Source organism: Sus scrofa, chromosome 17, assembly GCF_054392235.1.
Source record: "Sus scrofa isolate SSC_HxYL_T2T_F1_AM1 chromosome 17, Sscrofa_HxYL_maternal_Yorkshire_Landrace_v2.0, whole genome shotgun sequence".
Taxonomy (NCBI): Eukaryota; Metazoa; Chordata; class Mammalia; order Artiodactyla; family Suidae; genus Sus; species Sus scrofa.
This window is the reverse complement of record NC_139399.1, coordinates 17875512-17891617: the sequence shown is the minus strand read 5'-3', so window position 1 is coordinate 17891617 and position 16106 is coordinate 17875512. Positions and strand designations below refer to the sequence as shown.

The following is a 16106-nucleotide window of genomic DNA, read 5'->3' as shown; positions in this document are numbered from 1 at the left end:
GAGGAAACTTTTGGAGGTTCATTGTCTTGATAGTAGTGGTGGTTTTATAGGGTTATGTCATATATAAAAGGTTACGTATATTTTATACTTATATATATAGGTTATAGAGTTATGTATATATAAAAACTTACCAAATTGTGCGTTTTAAATGTGCAGTTTATAGTACATTGTTCATACTCTTCAGTACAGCTGTTGAAAACAGTCTCTTTTCAGTTCATGGTTTGAGTGCATTGCATCAGTGTTTTTGAAACTATGATACGTATTATTCATCTTCCATTTGGGCAGGGCATTTCTCTCTCTCAATATTAATGTTGGAACAGTGCTTTAGAATCCCTTGAGATATTCCACTGGGCTATGGATCGGGGCTGTTCCAGTAACCATAATTTATTAATTGACGCTCTCTATGTAGAGGCTCTTAGCAAATCTGAGAGGCGGTTTTTAAGAGGCTCAGAGCTAGAGACATGCAGGGTAACCCGTGCTTTTAAAATGTGTGCCCTTTTGCGCGTAGAGAAGGGGGTGTGGTGACTTCCTGTCCTTTGGTCCAGAGGTGTGGCGTTTTCTGCCTTTCAGGGGTTGCCCGTCCTCTGTGTGCATTGAGGGTCTTGGGCCTAGAGAATTCTGCTGTTGCTATCTTTTTTTTTTTTTTTTTTGCTTTTTAGGGCCGAACATGAGGCATATGGAAGTTCCCCCAGGCTAAAGGTCACCACCGCCATAGCAACACAGGATCCAAGCCGTGTCTGCGACATACACCACAGCTCACAGCAACACCAGATGCTTAACCCACTGAGCAAGGCCAGGGATCGAACCCACATCCTCATGGATACCAGTGGGGTTCGTTACAGCTGAGCCACAATGGTAACTCCCCTGCTATCTTTAAATACCAGCAGTTTCACCCCAATGGGGAGGGGCATGCTGCCTTATACACTTCACTCTTTTTTTTGGCAATAACCTGTTCCTCTCTCCTGATCTTGTTTATCCCATTTATTTGGGACTTTCCCCTAATTGTCAAATGGCTTTGAAAAGCACTTTCCTTTATTTTTTAGGGCCACATCCAAGGCATATGGTGGTTCCTGGGCTAGGGGTCTAATTGGAGCTGTAGCCGCTGGCCTACACCACAGCCACAGCAACTCCAGATCCGAGCTGCGTCTGCGACCTACACCAACGCCAAATCCTTAACCCACCGAACAAGGCAGGGATTGAATCTGAGTCCTCATGGATGCTAGTCAGATTCGTTTCCGCAAGCCACGACGGGAACTCCCATTTTGCTTTTAATTGACGTATAGTTAATTCACAATATTGTATTAATTTTTAGTTTTAGGTGTACAACATAGTGATTCAAATATCTTTATTGATTATACTCCATTTGAAGTTATTACAAAATATTGGCTATATTCCCTGTGCCAAATGTCACATCCTTGTATCTTGTTTATTTTATACCAAGTAGCTTGTACTTCTTAATCCCCTTCCCCTTTGTTGCCCTCCTCGCTGCTCTTCTCTCTACTAGTAAATAGTTTGTTTTCTATCTGTGAATCTGTTTCTGTTTTGTTATATTCATTTGTTTGTTTCATTATTTATACTAGACATGTAAGACATATACATGAAAACAGTATTAGTCTCTCTCTGTCTGCTTAATTAATCAGTCTCTTTCTCTGTCTGGCTAAATTTCAGCAAGTATAGTACCCTCCAGGTCCATCCCTGTTGCTGCAAATGGCACTATTTTGTTTTTTGTATGGCTGAGTAGTATCCTACATATACAGGTTGGTTGTCTCTCTCTCTCTCCTCTCTCTCTCTCTCTCTATATATATACACACACATACCATATCTTTATCCATTCCTCTGCTAATGGATGCTTAGGTTGCTTCCACATCTTAGCCATTGTAAATAATGCTGCTGTGAACACTGGGATGCAGATATCTTTTCGAATTAGTGTTTTCACTTTCTTCAGATAATATCCAGGAGTGGGACTGCTGGATCATAATGGTAGTTCTATTTTTAGTTTTTGGAGGAACCTCCATACTGTTTTCCACAGCGGCTGCACCAATTTACAAGAGCGCCTTACTTTGGCAAACACTCGGGTTTTTTTTCTAACCTCAGAGCAGCCTGCTGGTTGTCCCCCCTGGCACCGGGTGCACTTGGGCTGGGGATCTTGCCACTGCTGCTAATGGAAGGGCTTTGGGTCAGTGGGACCCTGTGTTACCTAATAGCAACCTTGGGTCCTGACCTTCATCTCTCTGGGCTCAGCTTCCGTGTCTGTACAGCTCCAACAGCATCTTCTACCTTTAGAGGCGGCTGTGAGTGTTAATGAGATAAAGCAATATGTCCATCACCTAATAGGTACTCAGTTACCTCCCAACACACAGCTCTCCCGTGCCCATGTGTCAGGGCAGAAGAATTGGGAAAACAGCATTTGGTATTGTGTCTAGACTGCTAACTGAAGAGAGCATGAGTTGGGCTCATGATCCAAAACATCCAAGTGGGAACAAACAGCATCGCCAGCAGCCCTGCCAGTTTCCATCACCCTTTCTGCTGGCCATTTCTCAAGGCTCAGCGTAATCCCGTGTTGTATCCAACCCCCGACACGCTTTCGACATCTGCCCCCGAAACGACCTCACCAAAAGGTGAGGATGGTCCCGGGCAGAAAGCTGGGAGCTTCCTCCCGCCTTGGGTGACAATCCCTGAACATCGTCAGACTGGAGGCAGGAGAGAGAGAGAACGTAGTAACAGATCTGAGTCCTGCCTCTCAGCTTCACTCCGCGGCTCGGCTCTCCAGCAGGAGCTGGAAGAGGCTGATTAGCTGGTGTCTCAGGACACGATGTAAACGCTGTAAACACGCAGATTGGCGATGGGGCATAAATAGACTCTGCTGAGCTCACCCTGGCCGTCTCCGCCGGCTCCGGGGCCCATTCACCCGGGCGCTCGGGGAGGCAGGAGGCAGGGCGGGGAGCGCCATGCAGCTTGGAGCTCCTCACCTCCATTGGACGCGTGTGCCTCCTCTCTGCAGCCGCAGGACGCTGCCCTCCGCCGGCCGGCCGCCCCTGCAGCTCGGCCCGCACCCCCGCCGCACCCTCCACGCGCCCGCACCGCGGGGTTCGGCCGCAGGTGCTTCGTCTCCGGAGATCGCTTCACATTAACTTTCCCATCAGACACGAGGATGGGGAGAAAATGAAGAGACCCCACTAGCGGCTGGCTGACGGGCCGGAGCCAGGGTCCGCGCGCCGGAGCCGAGCCCAGGCGAGCGGCGGGCGCCTGTATTTTTAGCCAGATGCCGCGTAACTTGCTGGCGCTCCCCGCGCCTCCGAGCAGATAACGGGGGAGGGGAGCCGGGCGCGGGCTCAGATTTCCGCGCGGGCGCCGGACGATGGCAGCGCGACAGGGCAGGTCGGGTCCAGACGCCGCGGTGAGTGCACGGCCAGCCCGCGCCACGCGGGGTCCCCGCCGCCGCGCCCCTCGCCGCGGGCTCGCCGGGCGCCGGGCGCCAACTTTCCGGGCGAGGGCGCGGGCGGGGGCGGGGACGTGCGCCGGCCGCCCTTCTGCTGCCTCATGCCCGCGGGCGGCGAGGCTTCTAGCAGGATCCAGAGGAAAATTCCTTTGGCCTGGAGGCCGCCGCCGCGGAGGGGCTGGTGCCGGGAGGCGGCGGGACCTGTGGCCGGGGCGGGCGCGTGGAGGTGCCCGGAGGAGAGTCCGGCCGGGACGATTCGGTTGGGGCGGCGGGGGAGGCGGGGGAGCAGGACGCCCGGCCGTTCCTCGCTGGGACCCACTCGGACCCGCGGGGATGCCACGGCTTTCGCCAGAGGAGGGCTGCCTCGCGCGCCCGCGGGATTCTGCCCCTGGACCTTAGAAACACTAGCGCCTGGAGGTCCAGAGGCAGCGGGAAAAGCCTGCGGGGCGGGGCTCCTTTTCCCCGTCATCCTCAAAGCCTCCTGGCGAACTGTGTATTGTCCCCATTTTAGCAATGGGGACGTCGAGGTTTGGGAACTTGTACGAGGCACAGACAGCATCAAGTGGCAGAACAGGGCTTCACGCCAGGTCTTCCCAAAGTCAGGGTCCACTGTGGCTTTTCTCACATCCCTGCATCACCCAGTCTCTAAGCAGGATGCCCGGAGAGCGCAGGAATGGAGCGGGTTTATAGCAAAGCTTCTCGGTTGTGCGGAGAGGTTATCGGAGAAGCTGGGGCTCCTGCTTACACACCTTGTTTCCTCAGTGACACCTTTAAGTGGTTCATGACATCTTTGTCAGTGGGAGTCGGGGCGGGGGTGGGGGGCCCGCACCTGGAGACAGTTTGTGAAGCTTCAATAGTACAACTTGACAGGAAAAAAAAAAAAAAAAAAAAAGGTGAAAGTAAGCTAATGAAAATGCACACTGGGGCCCAGGGCTCACGTCTCTATGGTGGGTGGGCTAAGGCTGGGCCCACACAGGTGCATACTGCCTGGCACTGGCTGTTCTTTCCCCCAGGCCCCCTCCAAGAACACCCCCCACCCCGCGGCTCTGAGTTTGAAGGAAATCTCAGAGGTCGAGGGCCTCTCTCCTATGTAGCTGCCTGCTGTACTTGGTCTCCTGGATGTACTGAGGCGCCTCAGGAAAAGATCTAGAACCTCTCCTGGGAGTTCTGACCGTGACCCTGTCAAAGAAACTTTCCAGTGCCCAAATAAGACTCTTTGGGAGAGAGAGACTGCCTTATCGCTGTTTACAAAAATTGATGAGAGCTCAGTTTCCATTGATCTTTTTAAAGAAGTTCCGCACTAAAAGGCCTTGAAAAAGTCCGTTGGGATTGTCCAGGGAAAGCTCAGGGCATCTCAAGCCCCAGAGGAGGTGTGAAGAGGCCCTGGGTTCTCCCACCAGGTCTAAACCTAGCCTTTGCCCGCGGGCTGCCTCCCAGCTCCCGCGCACAGGCTTGCTGACCTTGAGGCACCTGCTCCACTCCACCCCACCCCAGCCCGACACTGGAGCCCCCTGGGCTACTTACCTCTTACTATATTCGTATGGCCCCGCTCAGGAAGTGCAAGTTTAATAATAGTCTGGGTGTCTCAGGTAACCAAGGGTTCACCTCCCTTTTCCGATGAGCAGCCCTGATGAGAATTTGAGTCCCTGGAGGAATTCCATTCGCTTCCTTTCTCCTCCACTTACTTCCTCCCAAAGTGAGGGCTGGAGTGGGTACAGCCTCTGAGCGCAGGCAGTAGGCTCCCTCCAGCCAGAGCGGACCTGGAGAGACATCTCTGGGCCCTTGAATGAGACTCGTGAGGCAGCACAGCTGAAGGGCTGAAGGGCAAGACCCTGGAGACAGGCTGCTTAGAGCCAAATCCTGACTAAGCTGTGTGACCTTGGACAAGAAGCTTAACCTCTCTGTGCCGCATTTACTTCATCTGTGAAGAGAGGATAAGGTACTTGCCCCAGGAGATTATTGGGAGGAGCAAATGAAATCTTGGATGTTGAGTGCTTAAGAAGTTCCCTGGTGGCCTAGTGGTTAAGAATCCCGGCGTGGTCACTGCTGTATCTCTGTTTACTGCTGTGGCTTGGGTTCAGTCTCTGGTCTGGGAACATTCCACATGCTATGGTCACGGGGGGAAAAAAAGGAAAGGCTTTATAAAGGTAACTTATTTTGTTAGGAAAGGCCGTTCAGGGACTCCTGGAAATGTGTGCACCCCTCCCCCGCTCAGGGGTGGCACTAGCAATTTTCTCACGGGTCAAATTAGATTACAGTGAAGCTCAGGCTGAGGCAAGGGGCAAAGGCACCAGTGAGCAGCCTTGGTGGGGAGGGAGCTCAGAGGGGCGACGGCTCTCAGCAGCGATGCAGGGTTTAGAGCCACCCTAGACTGATTTTCCAGACGTGATGGCCAGCCTTCCTGAGCCTGGTCTCTCACAGAGGGGCCTCTCTGAGGCTGCCCCACAGGGACGGGGGCACTTGGGGTTGGGGGGCTGGCCCGGACCCTGCTCCCATTTATCCTAGTGCAGAGCTAGTCCCGTTTGTATTTAGTCATTAGTATTTTCTGGTGGGTATTGACTCAGGTAAATAACCTACATGGAACATATTGGCTTCTTCTGACTCTCTTTCTGCCCTGCTGGATTCCAAACTGTTCAAGATGCACCAGGAAACAGACACCTAGGACAGGTCATTGAGCGAGAGGTACTTGAACTAGAGGCTTGGCCAGAACGAGGTGGCAGGAATGGGTCTCAGATTCCAAAGAGGGCCATTTGTTTTGCCGTCTAAATATTCCCCGAGACCTAGGATGTGCTGGGTACGTGCTTGTGGCATGGCTCGCCTAGGAAGTCTGTCACTTTTTCAAATCCTGAGGGCAGGGACCTGTATTCAGAATCTTTATTCTGTCTTTGCTCTAGCATGATCCTGGGCTTGAAACAGAGCCTCAGGAAATAGGAGGTAGAATTAAACTGGAGAAAGAACAGATTTGTGGTTGCCACAGGTGGGGGGAGGGGGAGGAAGTGAGATGCACGGGGAGTTTGGGGTTAGTAGCTGCAAACTATTATATTACACTTAGAATGGATAAGCAGTGAGGTCCTGCTGTACAGCACAGGGAATATATCCAATCACTTGTGATAGAACACGATGGAAAATACTAGGAGAAAAAGAATGTACAGGGAGTTCCCGTCGTGGCGCAGTGGTTAATGAATCTGACTAGGAACCATGAGGTTGCTGGTTCAATCCCTGCCCTTGCTCAATGGGTTAAGGATCTGGCGTGGCCATGAGCTGTGGCGTAGGTTGCAGACGTGGTTCGGATCCCGTGTTGCTGTGGCTCTGGTGTAGGCCGGCAGCTACAGCTCTGATTGGACCCCTAGCCTGGGAACCCCCATATGCCGCCGGAGTGGCCCTAGAAAAGACAAAAAAAAAAAAAAAAGTGTACATATATGTATGACTGGGTCACTTTGCTGTACAGCAGAAATTGACAGAATCTTGTACATCAACTATACTTTAATAAAAAGTGATTTTAAAAAAGAATTCAATTGGGGGATGCACAGTGTCATGACACATTAATACAACCCACCTGTCAGATACCCCAATGGTCCTGCTTTGGTCCTGGCTACTCCATGCTTGGAGAGACGAAAGAGAAAATGAAAAAGCCTTCGCAATTGAACTTCACCTTTAACTAGCCACGTGACCTTCACAGGTCACTTTATTATTACTTTTATTTTTTGGCCACAGACACAGAAGCTTCCGGGCCAGGGATCAAACCTGAGCCACAGCAGTGACCATGCCGAATCCTTAATGGCTAGGCCACCAGGGAACTCCTAGTCACTTTATTTTTCCCAGTAGTTTTTGTCATCAGGGAGATAAGGACTTGGACTAGCTGATTCCTTTCTAGAGGCCTGTCTTGGCCTCAGTGCAGTGCTCGGGGTCAGAGCTGGGACCTGCCAAGGACTCTTTCTCTGCTGTGGAGTCACTGTTTCATTGGAAGAGGCCTGGGACCTCTTCCAGCCCCTACTTCTGTCAGGGCTTCCTGGGCACCCTCAAGATTGGAATTGCTGAGAATGCACCTCAGGGTCAAGGGCAGTAGAAAGGTATCAGCTTGAATCAGGAAGTCATGGGCTGACTCTCTGAGTGTTAACTAAGGAAGAACTTGGGGCAAGTTGTTAATCTCTCCAAAGCTCAGTTTTGTCATCTCTAAAATGGGCCTAATATGGAGTTCTCGTCATGGCACAGTGGTTAACAAATTCGACTAGGAGCCATGAGGTTGTGGGTTCAATCCCTGGCCTTGCTGAGTGGGTTAAGGATCCGGTGTTGCTGTGAGCTGCAGTGTAGTTCGCAGACATGGCTCAGATCTGGCATCACTGTAGCTCTGGCGTAGGCCGGTGGCTACAGCTCCTATTGGACCCTAGCCTGGGACCCTCCATATGCCACCAAAGCGGCCCAAGAAATGGCAAAAAGACAAAAAATAAATAAATAAAATAAAATAAAATAAAATGGGCCTAATAATTGTACCTACCTTGCAGGTTGTGATCAGGATTAAAAGATAGATGTTGCTGGAGGTTCCTGTGGTGGCTCAGTGGTAACAAACCCAACTAGTATCCATGAGGACTCGGATTCAGTCCCTGTCCCTGCTCAGTGGGTTAAGGATCCAGAGTTGCTGTGGATGTAGTGTAGGCCAGCAGCTGCAACTCTGATTCATCCCATAGCCTGGGAACTTCCATATGCCAAGGGTGCAGCCCTAGAAAAACAAAAATATATATATATATATATATATATATATATATGGATGTTGGTGATATACTTTCTAATGATTGGGATTAGTATTAATATTTTCATGATTCTTTTATACACACGGCGGAAACTAGTTATCATTCCTCAGCCTCATCTGGAGTTTATCAGCCTGTCTGTCTGTCATCAATATCCTCCTTTGCTTCCTAGATTCAGTGCTTTGAATGGTCTGACAGGATCACTAGTTGGCCTTGCAGCTGTCTTTTACCCACCATCCTTAGGTTTTTATCCCAAATGGGATGATCCTGCTGCAGAAATCAGTTTGAATAGATGGAAGATGTATTTTGCCCTAATGCTTTCATTTTGGAGGGTAATATCCCATTTCTCCCAACAGCTGAATCCAGACAGGCTTTCTGAATCAGCAGGGACGAACACTTATTTCTGGAGAGACTAAACCTTGAGTCTGATTCCTCTGGAAGTTCAGCTCCTGCGGAACTAACAGACTGATCCTCATTTCTGATATATTTCCTCCACTGCAGGTGCCTCACCAAGGAGCCGAGGGATATTAAGTGCTGTGTGTTTTAGACCAAGGGGGGTCATGACCTAGCAGACACTTCGTGCTTTGAAGGACTCAAAAGAGATAGAAGAGGGAGTTCCCTGGTGGCTCAGCGGGTTAGGATCTGGCATTGTCACTGCTGTGATTTGGGTCGTGGCTGTGGTGCAGCTTCTGTCCCTGGCCAGGGAACTTCCGTATGCCATAGGCCAAACAAACAAACACAAAAACCAAAAGAGAAGATTTAATCCTTACCTCACAATGCAGTCAGTTTGGCTAGGGAAGGATAAAATTGGCATCCATCAAATAGTTAGAAAAATATGTACTTAGGAGTTCCGAAGAACCTGACATAGTGTCCATGAGGATGCAGGTTGGATCCCTGGCCTGCCTCAGTGGGTAAAGTATCTGGTATTGTGGCCAGCTGTGGTGTAGGTCTCAGATGCAGCTCAGATCCAGTGTGGCTGTGGCTATGGTGTAGGTCTGCAGCTGGAGCTCTGATTTGACCCTTAGCCAGGGGACTTCCACATGCAGCAGGTGTAGCTGTAAAAAGAAAAAAGATGTATATTTAAAGTGCATTTTAAAAATCAGACTCTTGTTCCTAAATATTAAGTGTCCAGGAATTCCCGTCGTGGCTCAGCAGTAACAAATCTGACATCCACGTGTGTCGTGAACCTGCAGACTCCGAGACTCAGAGCTTGCGTGTGAGCTTATAGAGCAGGACCCACTCAGGCCTGGAGTTGAGGAGGGCTGGCAGGACGTCAGGCTTTTGGGAAGATCAGCAAGGCCAGGTCTGAGTGAGCTTGGCTGGGATCTAGAGCACCAGAGGCCTGAGGAGTGAGGGGACAGGGATGGGGCAGCCCTCCCGTATGGAGGTCCATAGAGCTGGAAAATCTTTTCCGCCCTGGATTAACTGGGTTAATGTGGAAGTTCCTAGGCCGGAGATGGAACCCATGCCACAGCAGGGACCCAGGCTGCTGCAGTAACAACACCAGATCATTAATTCTCTGAGCCACCAGGAAACTCCTGGATTAACTGTTTCATTGGCAAAGGCCTGCAGCCCCACTTTGGTTTCATTGTGGAGCATTGTTTGAGATTGTTGGCTGTAGATTTAGAGTCTTCCGCATTTCCGTCATGTTTATTTGTTCCCTGTGTGGCTGCCGTAACAAAGTACCGTGAACTTGGTGGCTTAAAACAAGAGAAATGTTCTTGGAGTTCCCATTGTGGCTCAGTGGTCAACGAATCCAATTAGGAACCATGAGGTTGCGGGTTCGATCCCTGCCCTTGCTCAGTGGGTTAAGGATCCAGCATTGCCGTGAGCTGTGGTGTAGGTTGCAGACATGGCTCTGATCCCGCGTTGCTGTGGCTCTGGCATAGGCCGGCAGCTACAGCTCCAATTTGACCCCTAGCCTGGGAACCTCCACATACCATGGGAGCAGCCCAAGAAATGGCAAAAAGACAATAAATAAATAAATAAATAAAATAAAATAAAACAAGACAAATGTTCTCTCCTGTAGTCTGGAGGCCAGAGGTCTGAAGTCAAGGTGTGAGCAGAACACTGTGGGCTGGAATCTTTGCCTCTTCCAGCTTTAGCTGGTTGCCAGCTTCCTTGGCTTGTAGCCACATCACTCTGATCTATGCTGATGTCTTGTGTGCATGTGTGTGTGTGTTGTGTATGTATGTCTTTTTTTTTTTTTTTTTTTTTTTTTTTTTAGGGCCATACCTGCAACATATGGATGTTCCCAGGCTAAGGATCGAATTAGAGCTACAGCTACCAGCCTACGCCAGAGCCACAGCAACACCAGATCTGAGCCACATCTGCGACCTACACCTCAGCTCTCGGCAACACCAGATCCTTAACCCCCTGAGCCAGGACAGGGATTGAACCCGCATCCTCATGGACACCATGTCAGGTTCTTAACCCACTGAGCCACAACAGGAACGGGAACTCCCTGTGTGTGTCTTCCCCTCTGTCTTATAAGGACTCTTGTCATTGGGTTTCGGGCCAATGTAGGTGATCTAGGACCATCTCAAACCCATGACATAATTACATCTGCAAAGTCTCTCCAAATAAGATCCCATCCACAGGCCCCAGAGATCAGGGTGCAGACCAATCTTAGAAGGGGGCCACCGTTCAGCCCCCTGCAGCATGAAGGAGGGAGACGACGCCCCCAGATGAACCTTGGGGGTCATGGCCTGCCCTCCCCTCTTAAACTCACCCTGAGGGTGTTCCTCACGCAAGTCCCATGCTCAGCACTTGTGCTGATGCAATAATTATAATAATATGTAATATTGCCTTTCAGCTTCATAGCCAGGTATGATGGGAAAGGCCTTACCCTCCCCTGCTTACACAGGAGCGAAGGTGCCTGGGGACCGTGCCACCTCCCAGCCCCAGGCGCAGAGGAGCTGCTTGGAGCCTCCCACACTTGTCCGCCTTAATAGACCTTCTTCCCCCCACCCCCAGCTCTCACTCTGTAATGCAAAGCAGGGCCTGGATGCACCTGTAGGTGACTGGGCCACAGCCTATGGACCCAAGTGCTTTACCCTCACTCATGAAAGCTGGCAGGGTCACCTGCCAGCTAAAGCAGCAGAGCAGGGAGGCCACGCTCAGGATTTTAGAGCCAGGCAGCCTGCCATGCCTGTTCCCTGTCAGGTGACCCTGTGCAAGCCCCTTGGGCTCTCTGTGCCTCGGTTCCCTCATCTGTAGAATGGGAACAGCAGCAGCACTGACTTGGGGAGTTTTGAAAGGAGGACGAAATGCCTCTGTGTGTGTTCATACGTATTGCGTGTTAAGTGCTGGTAACAGTTCTCAGCTCATAGTCAGTGCCATGTGCTGTTTACTTAGAAATAAAGTAGCATCAGGGAACACACGAGTTTGGCCCCTATGGCGCCTCCATCTGTGACTCACCGGGGCTGGCTCTGTGATGTGGGTTCCTCAGGAGGAGGCAGAGCTGCTGGAAGCATCGAGGCAACGAGAGATGCCAGGCCTGCTGAGCGCCTAGAGGTGGAATGGGGTCCCTCTGGAAGGCTGGTCCCTCCCTGTCCTAGCCGAGAGGCTTGCTCATAAAAGCCCCAAAAGGCAGGGAGGCTGGCCTCTGGAGGCAGCCCCAGCCATGGGCCAAGAGCCATCAAGAGGGGCTCTGGACCCATCTGTGCCTGGGTACCAGGGTGGGCACTTTTGCGGGATGGTGTTCTGGCTGCCACCGTGACCTTGGCCCTTTATCGCAGCCCTGGGCTTGAATGTGCCCTGAGGTCGTCGCCACGCAGACCCGCTCACAGCTGCTCTCTCTCCCCACAGGCAGATGCTGCTACCAGCTTCCTGAGGGCAGCACGATCAGGTAACTTGGACAAAGCTTTGGATCACCTGCGGAATGGGGTAGACATTAACACCTGTAACCAGGTAAGTGGAACGCGGCCGGGCCTGTGGTCTCCAAGGAGCTGCTCCTGGTACCGTTTCCTGCAGGCTTTAATCGGCCCCTCGTAACCTTTTCCCAGAGGCCTCCAAACCCCCCAGGGCTTCTGAACCCTGGTGTTTGCGGCCCTGTGGTAGCCCAAGACCCCGCCGAGAAGGGCTGGTGCCCAAACAGTGTGGGCCATGCGCCTGCCCTGTCCCCCACGGCCTCTCCACTTAGAAGTCGGCTGATCCCCACTGTGGGCTTAGGATGTGTGGCCTTTGAAATGGGCAGGAAGAAGGGCCTTTGAAGGATGCTCTGTCAGTGGTGACAGGCATCTCCTTTGTCTGACAGCGGCCTTTGTGGTGTGCTGCTGGGCTGAGAAGGAAGTGGTGCCTAGGGCTCACTCTGTTGGGGTGTTGACAAAAGCTGAGAACCTAGACGGCTGAACTGGCTTCTCTGAATGTTTCTGGTGCCAAGTGACAGGCTTGGTTAGGGGAGGGGAAGGAAACTGAAGGTGTGCAGGATGGATTGGAGGACAGAGTCAGATTCGGGGCCAGAGATCTAGGAAGTGACTGAATGGAGAGGATCTCACTCCCTAGAAAGAGGCCAGGGGTGTCGCTGGGGCTGTGGATTCGATGACTTCTGTTTTGTTTGTGTCTGCCCGTCAGTAAAGTTGTTCAGGGACATAGCAGATTCTGTTTCTAATTTAGAATAAATTTACCCATTGTGACTTTTTAAAAAATCGTTTAAGGGGAGTTCCCGTCGTGGCGCAGGGGAAATGAATCCAGCTAGGAACATGAGGTTGTGTGTTCGATCCCCGGCCTTGCTCAGTGGGTTAAGGATCTGGCATGGCCATGAGCTGTGGTGTAGGTCACAGACGTGGCTTGGATCTGGCGTTGTTGTGGCTGTGATGTAAGCCGGCAGCTGTAGCTCCGACTGGACCCCTGTTGGAACCTCCATATGCCTCGGATGTGGCCCTACAAAGCAAAAAATAAAAATAAATAAGAAATAACATTAATAAAATAAAAAGCCATTTAGGGAGTTCCTGGATCAGTGGTAACGACCTCGACTGGTATACATGAAGCCTTGGGTTCAATCCCCAGCCTTGATCAGTGGGTTAAGGAACCGGCTCTGATCCCCCATTGCTGTGGCTACGACATAGGCCAGCAGCTGCAGCTCCAATTCAACCCTGAGCATGGGAACTTCCATTTGCCTAGAGTAAGGCCCTAAAAAGAAAAAAAAACAAAAAAAAAAAAAAGGAAAAAAACATGTTGAGGAGTTCCCTGGTGGCCTAGTGGTTAAGGATCTGGCATTGTCACTGCTGTGGCCCGGGTCACTGCTATGGCTCAGCTTCCATCCCTGGCCTGGGAATGCTGTGGGCCCAGCCAAAAAAAAAAAAAAAAAAAATTAAAAAATAAGTTTCTCCTTGTAAAAAATATGTAATGTAGAATTTACCATCTTAAGCATTTTATTTTGCTTATTTAGATAATTTTTTGGCTTGTTAGGGCTGCACCTGCTGCATGTAGTTTCCCAGGCTAGGGGTCTAATCAGAGCTACCGCTGCCGGCCTACACCACAGCCACAGCCACTCGGGATCTGAGCCACATCTCCTACACCACAGCTACACCACAGCCCACAGCAACGCTGGATCCTTAACTCACTGAGCGAGACCAGGGATTGAGCCCACAACCTCATGGTTCCTAGTTGGGTTCGTTTTTGCTGCGCCATGATGGGAACTCATCTTAAGCATTTTAAAGTGTGCGGTATACACATTAGGCACATCCATGTGCATCATCACCATCCATCCACAAAGTGCTTTTCCTCTTGCAGAACTGAAACTCTGCACCCATTAAACACTGACTTCCCATCCTCTCCTCCCCAGCCCCTGGCAGCCACTATTCACCCTTCCGTCTCTAGGTATCTGACTCCTCCGGGTATCTCACTCATCAGTGGACTCATGCAGTGCTTGCCTTTTGTCACTGCCTTATTTCACGTAGCACAGTGTCCTCATGGTCCATCCGTGTGGTGCTGGACTAGATGGCTTTTATTTTATTTTTAATTTTTTTATTTTTAACATTTTATTTAAAAGTATCAGAATGATAGTAATGAATTACCTAGTATCTCTACCACTAGTCACTACACGTTCTGGACTAGGTGGCTTTTGCAAGTCAGCAGGGGAAATACCTAGAATGCAGCTTCACTTTCCCACTGACGGCGCGCTCTCCCCGCCCCCCACCCCCTGCATCCCCACCCCCCGCATCCCCTCAACCTCTCTGCCCCTGCCCTTCCACTTGGCCTAAGCCCCCAGTTCCGCTTGCCAAGACTTCTTTCAGATCCAGTGGGTCTAAATCCACAGCTGAAAGATCAGAGGATGGGGTGGGTGGTCCCATAGGAAACAGAGACTCTGACAGTGAACTTCAGAAGGGAGTTCAGAAGGGAGAAAGCATGAGGCTGGACTTGGGAGTGCAGACTAGATGGGAAATGGCAAGCTCTGCCCCCTTCTTTGTGTGTGTGTGTGTCCGAAGACCGCAGGACGTTCTGGATGATTTTAAGCACACCTGCAAAGCTAAAGGTTGCCTTTGGAGGGATGGAAACTCTGAAGCCCTTTCTTTGCTGGGAAGGGACTGTAGGAGCAGAGCCGGGGGGCCGAGCGGGAGTCCTGGGGTCAGAGGGCTCAGTAAGGAGGCTTGGTTTTAATACCACCCCAGCCCAGTGGTTCACACTGAGGGCACCTTCCGCGGCTTCCCTGAACGGGAGGGAGGAGAGGTCTGGTTTCTTCTGCGGCCGAAACACAGCCAAGGGATGCACCAGCCCCTTAGAGACCTTCCAAGAGTTAAGCTCTCAAAGGAATCCATTTAGCAGAAATGGGGGCCGCTGCCTGTTCATAAGCCCTAAGCCAGAGGCTGTTTTCCGTGCACGGTTGGGAGATTCTGATGACACAGGGAAGGCTCCATCCTGATGGGGCTGTGGCTGGCGTGTCCTTGTGCTATCTCTCCTCAGGGCAGCTCCTTGGGTCAGCTCAGGGCCCTCTAAGCACCGAGGTAATGTTTGCACTTTATAGACACCATTTCTGCTGGGCTTCTAGCCAGAGGAAGCTGCTAACTGCTGTAGGTGAGGAAATGATGTGCGCGGGGGTGGCGTCAAAGGAAGAGGGTCCCCACGGAGCAAAGCTCCTCCTGCTGATTTAGTCCCATGGCTCCTTCACACACACCCCTTCTGTCCCTTTCCCGCATCTGGACCCTGCTAGTCTTGTGTTCTGTGCCTGCTGCAAGGGCAGGGCTGCAGACCTGCACCACTTTGCAGGAGCCTCCTTCCAGTTCCATGGGATCTTTGGCTTTTGCTCTAAGTCGAGAACATTGGGCCGGGGAGGGGAAAGGGAAGTCTACATAGCCGGGGAGTGGCAGAACTCAAACCTTGGTTAACCTGAGCGCATCATGGGGCAGTGCCCTGGGGACAGAGTGCTCCTTCCTTCTCTTTAAAACATGCCTTTGCTGTTTTGAGATGGTAAAAACAGGCTCGTGTCCAGGGTCTGGCTTTTGCTTGAATCGTTTTGAGCCGTAATCCAGCCAGTGCTGATCCTTACGTAAGTAACACACTTTCACATAGTAAGGTTTGCAGAAAAGACGATGAGTCGCCTGCCATTAGGGGAAGTAATTACTCTAAGTAGAGTGGAAAGAGGCTTACGTAAGAGACACCTGCATATTCAGGGCAACTCCTTTGGTGCACAGATGAGGTCTCCCGATTTTTATCATCATCATTCTTATATTTATAGCGGAGAACAAATCCACATCAGGACATGCATATGCATGTGCCAATGCCACGATCTTTAACGGGAGTGCCCGCTTTCATTTAGCCAAGCATTGTTCAAGCTGCAGACCTGTATAGCCTGTGTCTTCCTGTTCCACCTCCGCAAGGTGTAGAGCTGGGCTTTAGGGATTTAATGGTTCCAAAAAAATAAAGAGTCACCATCCTTATTCTCCCTGAACTGTAGTCTCCTGGTTGTGAGAGCGGTTGGT

General features: G+C 51.1%; 1 protein-coding gene across 49 annotated transcripts in view; it reads left to right on the top strand.

The window, feature by feature from the left end:
- The window catches only part of ANK1 (ankyrin 1), a 232986-nt gene that overhangs the window by 118380 nt on the left and 98500 nt on the right, over positions 1 to 16106 (top strand). For 37 of the 49 annotated variants that reach the window (XM_085004298.1, XM_085004324.1, XM_085004311.1 and 34 more), the window contains exon 2: positions 11995 to 12096. In XM_085004298.1, the coding sequence (XP_084860424.1) occupies positions 11995 to 12096 (102 nt within the window). Of the gene's footprint in view, positions 1 to 2748; positions 3398 to 11994; positions 12097 to 16106 lie in introns of those variants that run through there. The other 12 variants (XM_085004335.1, XM_085004334.1, XM_085004319.1 and 9 more) reach the window with 1 other exon arrangement.